Raw genomic sequence first — 20,224 nt, 5'->3', positions numbered from 1 at the left:
GAGGCACTGTGTTTTAAATTATCTTCCACATCTCCGACATTTTTCAGAAATATTCTGTCAAGCGTCCTGACAGCTGAATCATTTAGACATACCCTTGTAGGCATGAATCAGCTTCATTTTCAATGTATTCATTTTAATTTTGCTGTTGTATTTTTGTTTTTTCAAATTAAATCATAAAATTGTAAATTGAAATAAAATCTAATCATTATTTGCTTTATCGGGTACTGTGCGCTGTCATTCTAGAGATGAGTAGAATCCATAGTATAAATAAAATTATGGAAATGAGCAGAATTGTATTAATGTCTGTGTTGAAAACGAGGGAAAAATTACATTTTTCAAATAAAAGTTTAATATGGATTAGTTTGACTCAAAGACAAAAACTGATCAGTTTGTAAGTAAGGGGGGTTGGAAGCAGGTGGGGCACACGCGCACCTCCTGCTTTCAACACGTGGAGTTTTATTCTGAAAGTTGTGCGCGGAAGTGCGCCTGTCCCTCGGTGGGATTGACGTGGCGGCAGGCTGATGATTTGCTTACTTGGAGCAGCACTGACTTTGGAGCGGGTACTGCGAAATGTGTAAGCATGATGTTGCCTGGATGATCGGCGGAGGACGTTAGGAGAGGAAGGTAAGAGTCTCCGTCACGCGCACTTCTGCCACCTTCTGATGGCTTTTCCGTCTCGTCGCTCTGATGAACTACTTTTTCAGCGTTGCATCCATTTAGTAAATTCTACACATTTCTAATTAGCCCGAATTGTCAGGTTTTGTTGTAGTCTGTCTCGCAGTGACTATGCGGGAACGCCAGCAACTCATTTCGGGGTTTTGGCAAACTTGATGGCGCTCAGCCTGAGTGGCAGATATTCCACTAAAGCGTGGGAGCCACCGGACTATTACGCACAAATTGGGTCTTCTATTTTCGGACAGGACATGCTCGAACGCACTCACGGTGGGGACGGGGAATGAGCGCGCGCGCGCAGGATTGATAGTCCCGTTGCGTTTGGATGAAAAGGCGCATTTAGCGCCCGCACCTGATGCGCTCTGATGCTGCGGTTCCTTAAGGATGCCGCCTGCCGGCATCACTTGGGGTGCTGCTGTGCTGTCCCTGTTCAAACCTGAAGAGATCCTCATTCTGGATTTTTTTTTAAATGTTAGTTTTGTAAGGGGAAAAATATTTTTTAAATCATTGACTGATTTTTTTTAATTAGAACGCGGTTTTGTTTATCTCAAAAGAGCCTAATTGGATCAAAAGGAATTGAAAAAAAAGACAGGTTTTGCCGTAAAAAAATCCTACCTGTTGAGTCCAGATGCGCGAGCATGAAGCGCCTGACAAATCTTGACAAATTGAAGCGTCACCTCTCAGTATGCAGACAGCATTACAGCGACGTGACTGCTCTCAACGAGAGCTCAGACTAATCACCTGCAATGGAAACTGTTGCTTTGCGCTCATCGACCTGCTGTCTGTCTGCCTTTGATTTTTTGATTAAAATACATAAACAGTTCTGGCCCATCAAACACAAACCTCTGAAGAAACCTTTGGGGAGTTCATATTTCACAGAAAACGATGAATACTTCATGATTTTCTTCATATGGCTTCAAATGTATTCCTTTTGATGGAGTAAAGTTAAAAGTGTCCATTGGAGAGAAGCCTAATTAACTGTGCTTAACATCAAATTGTTTTGCAGTCAGGCCTCTAATGATTCTCTGTCTTCCCTTCTTCTCCACCCAAATCACAGAGCTGCAACCAGCTGAAGGCAAGTGAAGCAGGCGGCAGCACCTCATGCTCGGGCTGAGCAAAGGTCCGAGGGGTTAGTGCTCTTCCAAAAAAAAAACATAAAAAGAAAGATGGGTGTTCTCCAACTCAACAATCCCACTCACTCGAGCACTCTCCTGCAGCGGGCCAATCAAATGCGCTTGACTGGCACCTTGTGTGATGTTATCATCACAGTGGACGGCCAGGAGTTCCCTGCGCATCGCACCGTTCTGGCCTGCACCAGCAAAATGTTTGAGATTTTGTTCCACCGCAGCAGCCTGCGCTACGCTCTGGACTTCCTGTCCCCAAAGACGTTCCAGCAGATCCTCGAGTACGCCTACACGGCCTCACTCCAGGCCACGGCCGAGGACTTGGACGACTTGCTATATGCCGCCGAGATCCTGGAGATAGAGTATTTGGAGGAGCAGTGCCTGAAGGTGCTGGAGACCATCCAGGCGGAGGAAAGTGAGGAGGTGTCGATGAGGAACCACGGATCTGGAGATCACAGCCGAACGCGGCACTGGAGGCACATGCTCATGTCCAAGAAGCATTCCATTCAGGATGGAACCAACTGCACCACTCCCACGGCGCTGCACCACCTGGCATTGTACCACGTCACAGAGAGGAGCTCTCCAGGCCCCGAGCCAGAGGCAGGTCTGGATTCAAAGCTGAAGCAGGACTCTGAGGCAAACATGGAGAGTTCCCAGCACTGTGGCACAACTGTCCCCCAGGACTCATCCGCGGATCCTGATAGAAGTATCAAATCCGAGATCATGGAGGTAGATGATCTGAACAGCAGTGAGGGCCGGGGGTCCAGCGGCAAGGAGGGGAGCTGTGTGTCCGACCAACCCAGAGGTGAGGGCCCGGGGACGCCCCTCAGAGGCAGTGTGATCACCAGTGCTCGAGAGCTGCACACCAGTCCCGAAGATGGAGGCCAAGTGGTGGGGAGCGCCCTCGACTGTTTTCCTGGGATCACTGACAAACACCTGGCCTCAATATACTCGGTGGCCTCAAACCACACGGGGGAGAGCCTGCCGGTGTCAGTTTCCGTCACCTCTTCTCTGGCTGTCCCCCTGGACCCGAGGGCCTACAGCGGCCTGCTGCACCAAGGCTTACTGCACCGGGAGCTCCTGAGCAGGCTGGGCCAGTTTGCAGCAGGAATGAGGCATGAGAGCCAAACCCAAGGCCAGCAGTGTTGTGGTGAATGTGGCCTGCAGCTGCACAGCAGGCAGGCTGCAGAGCAGCACAGGTAACATCCAAACTCACCAAAACTACTTGCCTTTGTTTGAGGAGGAAAAAAATCTCTGTCAGTGGGTTTAAATTATAATAAGAAAAAGTCAGCCTTGGTAAATTAGAGTTTTATGACACATGAGCACTACTGTTAACCATGCAGAAAAGAGCCTTATATACAGGAAATTAATGTCTGTTTTTCTTAAGTCCTACATAGAAATAAAAATCCTTCTTGATACTTGTTTGCACAAAGTGCAACTCACACGTCAGACTGCCTCTTTAGGCCATTTGCTATGCATTCCTCTGGATCAGCAGCCCCTCAGCAGGGACCACTCGCATCACACTTTTTAAAAATCTTCTTTTGTTTCGTCCCCCCCACTTGTTTATTTTAGCTTCGTTTATGAACTTATCAGTTTTTGTTTTGTCATTGTGCACTAAAAACTTGCCCAGTGTCTTCATGAAAAGCTCATTAACTTGATTGCAGATTTTCCTAATTGTGTGTGCTCGGCAGTATTTGACTCATCAGCAATGATTAGAAACGCGGCGATTCCTAATATGCTGCTAACACATGACTACCATCGCAGCTCTGCCCCTGCTTCACGCCTGCGGCTGACATTTCAGCTGCATGCCGCTCCTAAAAACAGGAGAAAGGGAGAGAAAACAAAAAAAGGAAAAGCTCCCCGTGGGATGTTTAGAGATGCGCATTCCGTACTCATGGAGATGGACAGATGTCTACAGGGTGAAGGAGAAGTGTTGGTGGCATTGCTTGAGGATATAATGAGTTTGCTTGTAACCAGGTCACTGAGCATACACCTGGTCTGCAGACTGACATTTCCCAGTGCTCACAGAGGCATCACCTGGAACAGTTTTCTAAAGAAACTGATCATCTGCTTGCAGCTAAAAAAAAACCATGTTATTTCGCTGTTGAGTCTATTTTAAAATGTCCTTTTTTTAAATATTTCTCCAACTTTTACTAATAATAGCTCGGATGGTGTGTTTTGAATTATTGACAGTACAAAAATCTATAGGGAATCAATTTAAAATAATTTGTTTTTATTGTTTAAATGAGATTGAAATGGGGATGGAAGCAAATGCATAGCTTCTGTCTGATTTGACCGGGGAACTGCCGTCTATTTCGGAGGAGGCTTTAAATATTATCAGACATTAAAAAACCCACAAAATAATCAAAGATTGACTTGAAACCAGAGCAAAGCAATCTTAAACAGCAGTCAGAGTTGCAGGTTGATGTTGGGTGTTAAACTGCACGTCAGGCTTCATTGTAACCACCAAGAGTGTTTCTCCACAGACTCTTTTAGACCATTTGCTGTGCTGTTGTTGAAGGGGGGGGGGGGGGGTGATGTAAGGATAACAGCACAGATGCGTGCATGCTGGGATGTGTGTGATATGATATGATGGGTTTTGCTGCCGGAGGAGCTTCAGCGAATCTTTTTTTTTTCATTGCAGTCACACAAAAACCATGTGTGTTTGTGTGTGTTTGTGCATGCTTACAATATTAGGCAGTGAGTTGTGCGTCTGTGTGCGTGCCTGCTGTGTTTTGGTGCCGGCGAGTGGAGGCATGCGCGTGTCTCTGAAATTAGCCAGATATCCCTTTTGTCTGTGCTCTTCCAGCATTCATGCGTTGTGATCCACAACTCCTAGAGCCTCTCTAGCTAATGATGCTGCATTCAGGGAAGGATCCCCGCCAGAATAAAAGCATGCTCCTCTTGTCTGGAGGACAATGATGCTCCCAGGTTTTGCGGGTTGGGGGGAGTAAGGAATAATGGTCTTTTTTTTCTTTTTTTATGCTGATTGATCCCTGTCAGATGAATGAAATCATTATTAATGTGTCTTCACAGGAGGCTGCATAACGAGGAGAAAGGCAGCGCCTGTGAGTTCTGTGGCAAACACTTCCAGGACAGCATGCGGCTCAGGATGCACATGTTGTCTCACACAGGTACTCTGCAACCTCCCCACTCTTTTAACTCAGAGGGGTCCAGTGGTGGTCTTCATGAAGTCCTTTTACATGCACCTGCCCCCCCCCCCCCCTCCACTCCACTCCACCAACCCACTAGAGTGGGTACTGCTGCTCCAGATATTTAGATCATGCTTTCTTTTCCACGCTCACTCTTTCCTCTCTGTCTCTCCCCGTTTGAATCTACTGAGTTTTTATTTTTTATTTTTTGGGAGACGCTGGCCGCTTGCCAGCTCTGCCCCTCCTGAGTGATGACATCATGAGCCGCCGGCAGGCCTGGGTGTTCTGCCAGCGCTCCGAAGCGTGCGTGATGGCTCGTTCGCAGATGTGTGTCCAGGAACACACTGTACCCAAATGCAGACTTAATCAGACCTGACTGCTCTCCCAGCTACTTTATCCAAAACAGAAAAGGGGGGGGGGGGCTAAAAATGAAACTAAAACAGAACCAGAGAGCTCCATTTGAAGAGGAGCGCAGAGGAGGTGGCGTCCCTGTCCCTCCCCGCCTGCTCTTTGACGCCTGTTCAGGAATGACACACTGCTGGCAGATGACAGAGGAGCTGCTCCTTGAAAACTTCACCTGACTCTTCCTCCTCTGCATCCTCCAAACACTCCCATCGTTTGCTCAAAGACCTCTGCGGCTTGTTTTGATTTTCCATCTACAGTGACATTCTTAAACAGGAGCAGCAACTTTGACCGATTTTGATTTTTTTTTTTCCCGTCTGCATCCCATGTGTCAACCTGTAACACAAAGAAAAAAAGTGATTTTTTTCTTTTTTCATTGTCACTGTGTATTTCAGTATAGCAGCCTTAGATCCTGCTGGTTGCTAAGGAGCGAGTCCTCCACCGCTCTAATGGGCTGATTTGGTATTCAGCTCAATGCTGGCTCTTATTTTGGTATGCCAGACAAAGTGTTTTGATGGAGGACGATTGCAGCCGCGTCTGGAGACAGTTTGATGGTTTATGGATGAGAGCACACTCTGTGCCTTTGACTGCACAAGACAATGCACTATGTTCTCCTCTTCCCTTATCACACAATCTCGCACAACACAACGGACAGCGTCAAACAACATCAGGATCCGCAACACTGCCTCGGCGTTACTACTACACAAGACTACACTCAGCCAAAGTTTTATTTTTGTTCTCTGAAACAAAACGAACCGTTCCAAAACACCGACGGATTGTTTTCAGAAAAGTGTAGCTGTTAGAAATGAACAGATTGGGTCTTTTATGTTATTTGTGCGCAGCTCTGGGAACAGTGACACGCTGTGTGTGGAGAGGCACCGTCAGAGTTGAAAGAGGACCACATTTAGGCTGTGGCGCTCAGAGTTCCCAAAGCTTGTGGGTGTTTTAATGAGTCATTTTAACTTCATTTAAAGCCAGCTGAGCAGAAAATAGATCAGTGAATGAGCCCTGGGCCAGTATGGATCTGCAACCGATTTACATCTCAGTGAGAGCCAACCCACATCCAAACAGCTGCGTGTAACACAGACAGAGGAAGTGTGTGCGTGTGTGTGTGTGTGTGTGTGTCAGTGCAGGTGTTAGGTGAGGGCAGAAGAAGGACTAAACATGTCTGCGAGCTTATCTCCTTCATGTCATCGGAATAAACAGGAGTGACCTGGGAACTGTAGGTACTGTCAGGGAGATGGGATTTGGGATGTCGGCTGCATTTTTTTCCCTAATTTGTTTGTTTTGCTTCTTGATAAAAAGCATCTGCCGCCGGCAGGGAACACCCAGTTCTTCTGTGGCCTTTCAGGCAGACAGTCTGACCACTGTTCACAAGCTGACAACAAGCCAGGGTGAATAAAACATTTTAGATCTGCTCCTATTTTTGTCGTGATGGAGGATCATTGACCTTTTTATGGAGGTTTCTGTTATCTTCTAACATTTCAGAGTCTGGGACGTTCAGGAGATCTCTTTATTTTACCAATACTGCAACACACACACCAAAGCATTCTAACAAGTTTGATGTCATCTGCAGCTCCTGCCGAGGCGCTGGTGTGTGACCAGTGTGGAGCGACCTTCTCCTCCGAAGAGGCTCTGGAAGCCCACAGGCTAACGCACACAGGTAACACGCACGCCATCGAACCCAAACAGCGTCCGAGGACATAAGCCATGACTCCGAAAGTCGCAATCACAGATCTAAACTGGCTTGTCATGCTGGCGGGGTTCAACTGTTCCTGTCATGATGCTCCATAATTTATTAACGGGGAGGTGGGGGGCCCCTCTCGCATATCACCCACTCATTTCTCCTGGCATCCAGATCCCAGAGCGCATGCCACTTCTCCACAGCCGCAGAGTTACAGCTTCGCAGACACACTAACCTCCCCTTCCCGCTGACGCCAGCTGTGAAATTATTTACCCGACACTCGACAACAACACCTTTGTGTTTCTCAATAGGCACAAATCAAGAAAAATGCGGATGTCACATCCTCCCCACTTCTACCGAAAGTCTGGCATTAACAGTTGGCACTTGGATGAGTCAAAAAGAAAAGTATATATCTATGTATGTATTTATATAAATTGCGTGGTATTTCTGGATTTTACTCGGCAAAATAGCTGTACAGACTTTGAACATCTTGAAAGTTTGAGAAAAACTTATTTTTGAGCAAAAATGAAGAAAAAGACACAAAAATGACCCAGTAAAACCCCCCAAACTTCTGTTTTCTTGGAAATTAAAAATACTATAAGTATTTTTTTTTTTTTGGATCTTGTGATTTTCCATGTTTGAAAAGAGAGGAAGTTGCCAGACGCTGCAAACGTCCCACAGTGTCTGAATCCACACCTTTTCTCCTACTGTCAGAGAAAGGTGATAACCTTCTCAGGAGAACTGGCACGTAACTGTAACTGCAGGTGGCACACAGCAAATGAATAGTTAATGGAGGTGGACATTGAGGGGTGTTAATGATGCCCAGAAGTTTCTACCTTCATCTCTGAGTTGTAAACGCCTGCATAGCTCACTTTCAGCCTGGCGCTGTACCCAGAACAGACAGAGTGCAGGAGAGCATTACTCTTTCATCTTGTCATGATTCTCCGTTTGGGTCAACTGTGACGCACTTTCAGCACGACAGGTGACTCCAGAGAAACAGGTGGCTGTGTTGAAGTGGTCCTGTTTATCCCCAAACTCCGCAGCTTCTCCTTGTGACACAAATAGGAAACCAAAGAGGTTTGTGTTTGGAAGAGCCCTGCTGCCTCTGAAGGGGAATTTGTTTTCATATCTCTATAGCCATTTCAATATGTCAGAGGTGAATGGCCTTGGGCTGCCAAATGGAGACGTCAATGTGGGGAGGGTGGCTGCAGGCTTCCTGGTGTTGGATGCCAGGGGTAAGAGGAAAACAACATCATGTGCTGCTGTTTACTCCTCAGCACAGCACCGTCACAGTCTCATCTGACCTACTTGTCAGGGCCCAAAATAAAAAAGAATGGATCTGTCTCTAAATTGCTCTCACAACAAAGAGGTTTGTTTCATCGGGTCTAGCGGCGGGCGGGTTTTTGGGGAAAACCCATCCGTCCTCGACAGCTGCAGCAAAAACCCGATTGCACCACTGTCAAAAGGAGAGGTCAGGTGGAGCTTTGTGCCACTTTGCTGTCAGGAAAAGGTCATGAGTGTGGTGCCTCTGTGTTCCTACAGCAGCTGCACTGTTGCCACACATTATATAGGCTGCTTCATCAAGACAACCTCACCTTCAGTCCAAAGTCTAATTGAACAGTCCTGTAGTCTGTTCAGACACAGCCAAGGCTTTCTGATGCCCTCTCCTTAATGCAGACCTTTTAGCTCGCCTAATTGCGTGTCGGTCATCATCCTGCACCCTGACGTGAACACCCAGTTGTGGCTCATGTAGGGCTTCGGCTGAGCAGAAGGCAGCTCTGCTTGGCCGTTTTTAATGACATATGCAAAGAGAAGCTCTGTCATTTTGTGTGAATTTAAGCACAGAACATTGTAAAAATTCTAGGAACCGAAGCCGTGTTGTGACCTCAATAAACCGGACCACGGAGTGGTGCTTAAACAAGAGCGACGCATCTCTTGTTGCATTAATTATTGAGTCGGCTGTTCGTCACTCGGGTAGATTAGCGGTCTACTGTTGAGCGCCCGGGGTTGTTTAAGGTACCGTGGCTTTTTATGTGTGTGACATCTTGGAGGACGCGCCTGCATGAGCAGAAACCGTAAGCATGAATGCACAAGGTCATGTGAGGGCTGGGACATAATGCAGCCAGCATGACTGTCTGTTTAACCGGCTGCCACAGAGGCTATGATCATGCACACTTTGTGCACACTAACCGGAGCCTGGGGAAACACTTTATGGTGCTTTCACACTGCACATCAATAGACCATAAAAACTCCAATCTGCAAAATGTCTCCTTTTGAAGGCTGCTAATGATTTGTTTATTTTCTAAAAATGTACTAAAATGCGGTCCAATTTTGCAAGTGGTGTTTATCTGTTTTCCCAAGTATTTCGGCAGAGATAAAGAAGTTATCCACGAGCCGATAAGTGTAATTGGTGGACATCGAAGTTAAAATTAGCTCAGAATAAATATACAGATTTGAGGTCATCGCTGATACAATCTTTTGTTGGGTGGATTCACTCCCAGATTCTAAGGGTGGGAAAACTTTTGTTCGGCCCTTGAAAAGAAACAGGCTGCGCTTATTTGTGAATGAAGGGATTAGCTCCAACACTTCACCCCAACAAGGACCATGATCCTATCTGGTTGCCTAGACACATGGTTTTGTTTCTTAGGCAGCGTGAGAGCCAGGCTGGCTCTCACCTCACCTCATGGAGTGTATAAAGGCTGACCGTGCTAAATCACATTTTATAGATGGGGTTATGTTGAAAATGTGCTGTAATCTCAATCCCAGACTCAGATTTTGACATAATCCAACATTGGAGGGGCAGTTCTATTCTTTCCGTTCACACTTTTTAAAGTACAGTTTATGCAAAGATACGCTTTTCCCACTATCTAACTGAACTCCCACTGAACACAATGCTTTGTCCACCCACCCACCTTTGAGAAAAACCATTGATTACACAGCATTTACCCCCACAGGGTGCTAAAGGTCATAGAGGTCAGTTTAGGCCTTAAAAAGCCAAATCCCAGCCCATTGTGTGGCTGGGGTGAGAAAGCAGAGGCAGTGGCAGTGCTCTCTCTCATAAAGAAGCCGCTGTGCACTTATTACCAAAACTCTGACTGACTGCACATCCTTTTGTTTGCAGAAGTTAGCAGAATGCAGCGAGGAACAATGCCACTGCTGACACGTACAAACACTTCTTTGCCCCCAAAGGTTTTGTTTACACTTCAAGATGCATTTTGGTATTTTTATTTTCAGCGACGGATGCAGAGAATAAAAGGACTACTGAGCTGTTGTCAGGGTGCCTCAACCTGAGATCAAGAGTGACATTCTTGTGTCAGGATGAGCATCATTTCTATTCTCAAGTTTCCGTATTGTTGGTGACAGAGGGATCAAGATGCATGTCTGAGCGTTTGGGAGAGAAACAGTTTTACCTCCACCAACAAACTAAACTTTAGCAGCAGACTGAAAGAAGCAGACAAGGTTCCCTTAAACGGACTTTTTCTATAAGTGATGGTTGGTAAAGACAGAGGAGAGTGTCTGAGCTGGATAATGTGACATTCAGTCCCAGACAGTCAGATGGTCAGATTGGAGCGGATAGCACTCCCTCTGCTGGCTGCAGAGAATAAACAAGACGAGGGAATGAGAGCTTCACTTTTTTTTCTCCTAAATCTCCTAAAAAAAGCTTTAAAAAAAAAACCTGGCTGGATCATTATCCGGCCTTGTGTGCTGTGAAGTGAGCTGGCATTAGTGGAGGATGACTCAGACAGAAGGTGAAGCTGCTCAGACTGAAAGGATTTCCTGTATGGTCAGCGAATGCCGCCAGCAGAGGCGTTGAGAATGGAGCGTCTTTTGTTTACAATTGAAATATTGTTTTCCGTGGGTGAGAAAGGGTCTTGGTCATTAGCCGGTAGCATAAAGACAGGAATTGTAAGAGTTGCACCAGGAGCCTATGACTAATGGGCTTGGTCAATGAGGGCCTGAACCTCATTGTGTGTCCTTTTGTGCAGAAGTCCAGAGGCTGAAACCTCTAAACAGGTGTAGTCCATTCCACTGGATGGCCTCCCTGATGAACAGATAGGGAAATGTCTTTCATAGCCCCTTTTCCTGTTAATAATTACAAATCTGTTGCATTACTTTTGTCTTGAAAGCACATTCGTTTTCAGATGCTTTTGTGCGTTTTTTGCCAAACTGAAATGATGAATCTGTCGGATTAATCCCCAAAAAACGCAGTTTTCTTCCGTTTGTTTCTTTGACTCGTCTGCCTGCTAACTTGATTGAACCTAAAGCAAATGTCTGACACTCTCCCCTCTTAGTATGAGTGTGCTGTATCCCTTTCCCCGCGTTAATTCCAATTTAATTGCCAGTTGCCTCAAGGCACTTCAATAACAGTAACAAATGATTTGATTTAGTGGACCTCATCAGACTGCATTTTAAATGCGACACAGAAACCCCACTTGAATTCCAATGAAGTGCTGGCACAGTCCTCTGTTTACTAATGATCCTCTGCTGGAGATGTCTGATTGAATCTAAGTCTGGAGCAATGGGACCCTGCTAGTGTTGTAAATGATCTGCAACCTGAGCAGATAGAGAAATAAGGACCTCATAATCTCACATTAAAGCCTCCCTCTTCAGAACATGCACAATAAGCCAGTGCCCCAGTCTTGCCACGCAAATGAATTGGAACGGGCGTGAATGCCGGAGCAGATTTTTTTCTCCGGTGGCGTGTGGATCAAGTGTTGACGGAATTGCAACAAACGGATCGTCCTCACGTAGCCATTTTGACTGAAACTACACTGCCAGTAACTCCCCATCTGTATTCCTCTCCACACTCCATGCAACAGGGAAAGCAGCCCCAAAGAGATGCCAGGTCACACACAGGATTAAACTGGATTGTGTGTTTTCCTGCAGTCCTGCCTTTAATGGCTTGATATCACTACTTAACATTCTGCACGGAGCATGTAACGTAGACATCATTTAGGGTGGAGCTACTATCAGCTGCTCTTTGAGCGCACAGACAGAGGACTTCACAGGGTGAAGCTGGCTCCTGATGGGGAATGAAGAAAATAATTACCATCTTAGCACACCAGGAAAGGAGTCATCGCTGGTGTGATTGGCATGCTGCGCATTATGTGGGGAAAATTCTTGAAGAAAAACAATCACTTTCATGCTTTAAAATAGAATGCAGAAGGAGTCGAAGCTGAAAGCGCCTGTAGGCTTTTAGGGGAGTTAGTTTTAGGTAGAGACACTTGCTCTTTGAAGGAAGCTTTTCCCTCAGAGGACTCACACAAAGTAAAAGTGACCCAGTTTCCCCACTTAAGGCCCTGTCTGTGTACGGTACTGAAATAACTCTGTGTCTGTGTCTCCTGCCATCTCCAGGGACTGACATGGCGGTGTTCTGTCTGCTGTGTGCGAAGCGCTTCCAGACCCAGAAGGCCCTGCAGCAGCACATGGAGGTCCACGCAGGAATGCACAGCTACATCTGCAGCCACTGCGACCGCCCGTTTCCCAGCCACACCACCCTCAAAAGACACTTGCGCTCGCACACGGGTAGGAGATCGTCTGTGGTGTCAGATCCCGCCGCCAAGTGTCAAACACACGCACGCCGAAACAGAGACAAAGACAGCTGTGTTTATTTTTATATATGGGTTAATTTCCCCGGGTTATTGACTAATTTGCATGTATCTTTTCCCCACTCCTGCTTCTGCCTCCCCATAAGATGACTCACCTCTCTGATGACAGCACTGTACCTTCATGGCCGGTGCATATTTTGCGCAATTTCATCCTGATTATATTTTGGGTTCTTAGACAGCCTTGGGGCTCTGCAATTCACGGCTGTCAGTTCTTGTGTGGTTTACCCGAAATGATAGAGCAAACCCAAATAAATATTGAAGGAAAAGCAAATGGAAATGACTTGTCTCTGTTCTACCGAGGGTGAGTCTTCATGCCGCAGGAGACGGAGAGATATTTACTGAAAAGATGTCCCCTTTTCTTCCTCTACCTTAAATAAACACTCCCAGCTGTCAGGACAACTTGACGTCTAGACGGGAGAAATACATAATTGATGTGAAGAGACAGAAGTGAAGGGAGTTTTGGCCATGGTAGCGCATCTTGTTTGTATGCCATTCTGCTTGGAAGTAACATTTTGTAAATGTCAGCTGCTCCATGGTGGGGTGGGGGGATTGGGGAGAATCGGCCTGTAATGAGGAGAGCAATGTATCCTCTGACTTGGCTGTTGCTGTGGACACTGAGATAATGAGGCTCATAGGTCATTGGAGATGAGTCAAACCCTCGTGCGAGGAGAGAAATAGATTATCTACAGTATAGAGAAGAGAGCGACACATGCCCAAACGCTTTTTAATAGCCTTTAGGAGAGTCCTCGTGTCGTAACATTAGCAACGACTGAAAGCGCATCATTTCTCGTACAGAAAGGCCCCTGTGACTATTTGGCCTATGCAGCTACATATGCCCCCTGCCATGTCGTGCCAAGGGATCAAGTTAAGACTTCATTGCTTCTCTGAGTTGGGGTTTTGACACAACTGTGTTTTCAGGCGATCACCCGTTCGAGTGCGAGTTCTGCGGGAGCTGCTTCAGAGACGACGGCACGCTGAGGGGCCACAAACGCATCCACACAGGAGAAAAGCCTTACGAGTGCAACGGCTGCGGGAAAAGGTTCAGCCTCAAACACCAGCTGGAGACGCATTACCGCGTTCACACAGGTGGGACTTCAAACTGGAAAACGTTTTTCCTTTTTGAAATACATTTATGTTTTAAGTAAAATTGCTGAAAGGGCTTTATAAAAATAGGGAAATCTGGGATAAAATAAAAAGTTGAAACTTGAACTTGATAAAACTATGTGTTTAATGAATGCTGTAGAACCTGTTAATCCCCCCCTGAAATCTGTGGTAACACTTCCTCATGTCTGCCACCTTTTATGCAAATGTAGCTGTGGATCATGTGGCTGATCCAGTGTGGTGCAAAATTCAACAGAAAGTTAAAAATACATTATAGAACTAAAAATATGTTTTTACTAAATATAAACAGTTATGGTTGGAAAAAAAATGCTTGAAGATTTTCTCACTTTTTTTTTTTTTTTTTACATGTTATGGTTTCATTTATTTTATATATCAACAAAACATTTTCTTTAAAAAAAAAAACACATTAAGCCTCGTTACCACTGAGTGGTCCAGTGGTCCGGTCCAGTCCGGCATTTTGAGCGTTACCATTATAAAATGGACCAATTAAGCTGGACTGAACCGTACCATTTTTGGGCCACTGCCTGTTGTAGGTCTATAGAATAATGGAACGGACCGGTTAGGGTGGAGCTTCTGTTGAAACCCGTAGATTGGCTCAAAGTCATTACAACAAAAGAAAGCGCCAAGAAAGTGGCTGTATTCCTCTTCGCTGCCCACCAATCTTCTCTCAAGAAACATTAAATGGTTTGTTTATACGAAGTACCAAAAGCCACGTGAAAAAAAAACAAAAAAACGAGCTGCTAGATGACTTCCATTCTTGTTGGCTTCACCCTACACGCCCCGTGATTGTCCAACTTTGAGTGGAAACGCTCACCTGAAGTGTTTGGACCATTCTGACTGGACCGAACCAGACTGCACCACTCAGTGGAAACGAGGCTTTACAACAAACAAACAGTGAATGTCTATAAAACCATCCATAACAAGGCCAATACATTTAAAAACTGCATAAAAACCTGCAAGTTGTGGCAAAAATGTATTTTCATGGTTACAATGGTAAAGAACATATACTTATGTGGTAAATGGTGTATACTTCCTAAAATATAAAGACATTGTAAAAAGATATAAAAAGATTTGCTGGTCCATGAAAAAGGCAGGGAGAGGGGTTGGGTCGGTGGGTCTACTAGTACTCCTGATTTGCAGAAATCTTGATTAAAGTTCTAATTTGATTGCATTAAAGGGATTAAAAGTTGGTCTGCAAACATTTCTACAGCCCATAGTTCTTTCCATTATCTATACTATTGATCAGGTTTTGTTCATGGGAATGTTGCTGATTTGTCGATGAGCTCAAAAAGCCCACAAACTTCCTGATTTCCGGTGCAACCAAACCAACATCCCCGCCACGTGTTCAGTGATTCTGAAGACGCCACAGACAGTTATCAGTATGCGGGTAACACCTGAGTGCGCGCTCTGCCGAGCTCAGGGCGGCACGAGTGGGCACAGCTCACTGTCTTCACATTTATCAACGAAAACGTGTCACATGGTGGCTCTGACAGGTAAAAAAAATCGATCAAGCTCGTCTCTTTCTTTGTGAGAGTTGTTGCTGTCTGTTAGATCATCCTGCCAGACAGCTGGCAGCTCCTTCAGTGCAGCTCTGTGAAGCTAGTCAAAAGTAATAACTTGACTTTATTTTGTTTTTTTCAACATTTTGGTCAAACGCTGCCTGACTGAGATACCTGAGCGCCATATTTGATGGCATCCTACATTGTTCTTTAAGTTGTCCAGTTTCCTGTTAGTTAGTTGTTCCTCACTACATTGACAAAAAACCTTCTTCTACTTTAAAGAAAAAAATGATTCATGCTTTTTTAACTTTTTTAACTTTAGTGCGCACTGATTATTTAAAATTGCATCTTAATTTGTCACGTTTTTTTGATTCCTTTTGCAAAAGAAACAGATATTTTAGCAAAGAAATTCAGCTTTTTTTTTTATTTTTGGACCTAATTTTGGTGTGTTTTGTCTGTTGTCTATAGACTATAGTGCAATACTCAGTTAAGTGTCACACATTAGGCCAAACATTTGAATGTAGTCAGTCTCTGAATGGCACAGCTTCAAATAGAACTGTGCAAACATATCTCAAAGGACCATTTAAAAAAAAAAGAAAAAGAAAAAGCTACAAACAAAACCTGTTATCAAGCCTGTCTGGCCACAGGCATGTTTGGCCTAAAGTAAGCAGAGTTGTTGGTTTGTCTCCAGTGAATAAACCATTTTTTTTGTCTCACAAACTCTCATAAAGAGAGGAATAAAGACACAATTCTAAATAAATAGTTTTGAGTTTAGCTGTGAAGACACATTCAAATGATGGAAAAAAGAGGCAGAAAATATGGAGGAAAAAATCTGAATCCAAGAAGTTGGTGATTATTAGTTTTTGACTCACAAAAACACAATTTAGCTTTTCTTATGACTTTTTGCTCTATTCTACTGTGTGCACTCATAATTATTATCTCTTTTATTTCTTCTTTAAACTAGTGTTCATTTGGTTGTATTTGTTAGAAAACGTCTTTTAGTTCTTGTAAAAAGCGAGACTTTCTTTGAACGTAGATGCAAACCTGAATTAAACAGGACCCAGTTTTAAAATAAGGCACACTGTCTTTTCTACAATGTATTTTGATTACACAACAAGCCAGTCTTACACTATTAGTTACAATTGCAAACTTAAGACACACAGATTCACAATTTTAGATAGTAGATTTCCAGAAGAAGCGTCCCTGATTCAGAAAGCAGCATTTTGCTGAGTCCTGCTTCATAATAAGTTTAGTTCATGAAAGTCTCACTGCAGTCATCTTTTGATCTATTGGAAAAGCATTCCCAGTGGTCTTTAATTATGCTCATGCTGTTTTTAGCCTAATTCAAAAAACCTGATGAGGAAAACAGAGACGATAATGGATCTATTTGACTACAAGCTGAGGCATCAGAATGGAGCGGAGCAGGGAGCTTGTGTCCCGCTGATTGTATTTTCTACGCCACACTTGATCTTTTTCAAACTTTTTTCGTCTGCTCCTGATTCACGACAGTTTGAATGAAGAAATTCCCAGAAATGTAACTTTTATTTAGATATGTCCTCCATCATCAGAAAAAAATGCTACAAGAATACGTTAAAGTCCCACTCCAATGAAAATGGTGTTTTTAACATGTTCTTGTGCTATTTTTCTCATGATGGAGGACATACATGATACATGAGGCCACTGGAAATAGATTGTAGCAGTGTCACAGAAGCTACAATTAGCAGGCTAGAAGCTCCTCGCTCTGCTCCATTCTGATGCATCCACTTGCACACTAATAGATCCATGTCCGTCTTTGTTTTCCTCGTCTGAACTGGAATCTGGATCAAAACTGTACGGCTGGATAGCTCCAAAATTGCTGGCCATTTATGTTGCAGTGGTAATGTTAGGGTGGGGGTGTGGAACAGAGTGGAAACAAAGAGATTACAGGAAGTGGGGGCAGGCTTACTCTATGCCAACAGTCGTCCTGTCCACAATTGAATTTCTAATAAACTACTGCCGCTCTCGAGAAACTATGTCCTAGAAAACAACACAGGCTTTTTGGCTAAATGCGACATAATTATAACTAAAAGACCACTGGGAACACTTTAAAAATAGATCCAAAGATAATAGGAGCAGTACTTTAAGAAAAAAACACAATTTTGATCGGAGTAGGTCTTAAAGCTGAATTCTCTGAAGTACCAGAAATATGCACAAAAATGACAAGAGAGAAAATAAACTGCATTCACTGCTGGCTGTTGAAATTAATGCTAAACTGTTGCATCTTTTGAATTTCCCTTTAGGCGAAAAGCCATTTGAGTGTAAGTTGTGCCACCAACGGTCTAGAGACTACTCCGCTATGATCAAACACCTGCGCACGCACAACGGAGCTTCTCCATACCAGTGCACCGTCTGCCAGGACTTCTGCCCAAGCCTGGCTGCCATGCAGAAGCACATGAAGGGCCACAAACCGGAGGAGGTGCCAGCTGACTGGAGGATAGAAAAGACTTACCTGTATGTGTGTTACGTCTGAGCAGGATTTACACCCAGGCACAGTCTCTCTGGGGGGGTGGAAAGTCCTGTTTACTCCTCTGTTCATGATTTTATTGTTGAAGGATTACACTTTCTGCAGGGATATTACTATATATCCCTCAGAGATACTATGGTTTTTACAGTGACGGTGTGCAAAGTGTACACATTCAGGCTACAGCTAATGATCAATATCGGTAAGATTGGTTTTACTATGAAAAAAGTGGCCAAAAGTGGTTTTAAAAAAAATCTATATTTTTAAATAAATAAAGGAGGAATCTGAAAAGATTCTAATCCATAGATTTAACTTGCTGTTGTGTGAAGCTGGGAGGCAGGCAGCAACACACACTTTGGATGTAACACGTTCAAAGATTAATGAGCTGTGAAAGCTGACAGTTTCCGGATAACTGTTGTCTCTCTTACTGAAGTCACTTTTTTTCCACGTGGTTTTGACAGCTGCATCATTGAAGGATGGTTTAAATGGCTGTGACTGCAGACCTGCACGTGCAGCAGGAGCGTTTCGGAGTCATCGTGAAACCATCTAGAAAACCGCTTTTCTTTTGTTGTGCAGCACCTGTTTGAAATTAAAAAAAAAGAAAGCCCAATTGGCTAAACTTTGCACAACCGTTTCCTGCAAGTTCTTTTATTTTTTTTGTCCTGCTGTTACATTTTGGATATTTTCTTTGAAGTTGCATGTTTTACTTGAACTGTTGACCTCATAAGCTTGATATCTTTAATTGCCCCGTCTCTCTTGCAAGGGGTGTTTTATTGATTTCGATGTAGCTCGCTCACTATTTGAGTTGCTCTCGTGATAGCTTTTGCTATTTATTCGTTTGTTTTATTTGTTACCAAAAATGTGCCGGTTGTCATCACAGAGTCTGTCTCTCCTGGGATGTTTTGCCGCTGAGCAAGCCCTACCTCTACTCATTTGTTTTAAATCCACCCGCAAATTATTCATACACTGGTAGGTATGATTTAGCAACAGACGTGGTGAAACGTAAAAAAAAAAAAATGTGACAAGCTACATGTAAAAAGTCACTGAATTTGAAGTTTATCAATGAAATGACAAAAAAAAACATTTTTTTTATAAAATATGGAGAAAATTGAACCTACAAGCAGGTTATGTCAGTCGCAGTGTAGCCGTAACGTACAAATTGTCATGTGATTCCCCTTTGTGCGCCTGTCAAAGGCCTTTATAGAGTTAAACATGTTGTATTTTTGTATTACTGTAATTGTTTACATTTGGTATAATTTGACAAACATCTTAATGTGAGTGTTTTATAAGTCTGATTTGATGACGATCCCTCCCTTGTGCCTCTTTTTTAAGTGGAGCATCAATGTGCTTGAGTACATGGGGTCTTCGTTGTTGGTAGGTGTTCCTGGGTGTTCATTGTTAATCTTAAGACTGTCATGTAGATCCACTTTTGTCTCAACTTTACAAATTGGAAGCAGAATACTGTGATCGTGGCTGATAATCTGATGCAAGTTCGAGCAATGTAAAAGTAAAAATAAAAGAAAGACCAGGCAGGAGCTCGTCGCAGATTTCTCTCTTTGGAACGATGGCGTGGTAAAGCATCTTTGGGCCTAACCAATGCCTTCTTTAGTAGCCAACAGCACTCAGTGCCATGAAAACACCCATTCACTGTATCTATTCTACATGAACATGCACTATAAATGGATTTTCTCGGTGGACCAAAAGAAATAGAGCACTTTTGTTTTGAAAGGGTTTTTTTCTTTGATCTTCGTATGTTGTGATAATGCAGCTGTCTTTTATTTGATGTGTCCTAGAAGGATATGATTAGCATTGTTTAGATTATGTCACTGTCTGTCTACCTCAGGGCCAGATCAAAGCCTGACCTGGTATCCAATCAGGGTCGTTCTTCTTGCCATGTGTGCAGTAAAACCCCTCTTCATTACAAGCTTTGTAACACAGTGTGTAAGATTGTTTTCTCCGTGTGGATTCAGGCACAACTCTGTGTATGTCAGTGTTCAGTGGCATGGTTTAAAAAAAAAAAAAAAAAGAATAAAACAATTTACTATTTTACGCATCACGTCTCATTTGCCTGCTGTTTTCTGCTGTTGGCATTTGGAGAAGCATCGCTGTTTCTGTTTGATCTGATGAACCCCCACAGGCGCTTTACTTACTACACCCGACATGCTCAAAATATGAGCCGTCTTTTTATTTTAAAGGGGTTACTAAATATGTAAAATGTATGCATGATTAAAACATGTTTAGGAGAATCTGACTGCTTTCATTTCTATCCAACCAAATGCTTTTTTTTTTTTTTTAGCTTTGTTTTTATGAGCCATAAAAAGCATCTTACATGCTGCTAAAACTATTTTTTTCTGTCTCAAGAATCTTAAAGTAGACGTAAATGATGATAAATCACCTTCATAGGCTGCTAAGTAATTCATTGAAGACTAAATTGGGGATAAAAAATTAAAACAAAAATGG

At 43.7% G+C, this 20,224-nt stretch overlaps 1 protein-coding gene across 1 annotated transcript; it reads left to right on the top strand.

Moving 5' to 3' along the window:
- The first annotated feature begins 491 nt into the window (after window positions 1-491).
- Window positions 492-19,789, top strand: LOC101167059 (zinc finger and BTB domain-containing protein 16-A). The gene is made up of 7 exons (XM_004075341.4): window positions 492-624; window positions 1,730-2,995; window positions 4,833-4,930; window positions 6,927-7,013; window positions 12,390-12,560; window positions 13,562-13,729; window positions 17,544-19,789. The coding sequence occupies exons 2-7, from the start codon at window positions 1,839-1,841 to the stop codon at window positions 17,771-17,773; spliced, it is 1,911 nt and encodes a 636-aa protein (XP_004075389.1). The 5' UTR covers window positions 492-624; window positions 1,730-1,838; the 3' UTR covers window positions 17,774-19,789.
- The last annotated feature ends 435 nt before the right edge of the window (window positions 19,790-20,224 follow it).

Source organism: Oryzias latipes, chromosome 13 (genome assembly GCF_002234675.1).
Source record: "Oryzias latipes chromosome 13, ASM223467v1".
Taxonomy (NCBI): Eukaryota; Metazoa; Chordata; class Actinopteri; order Beloniformes; family Adrianichthyidae; genus Oryzias; species Oryzias latipes.
Note: the sequence above shows the minus strand (reverse complement) of the source record. Positions and strands in the feature narration are given on the sequence as shown.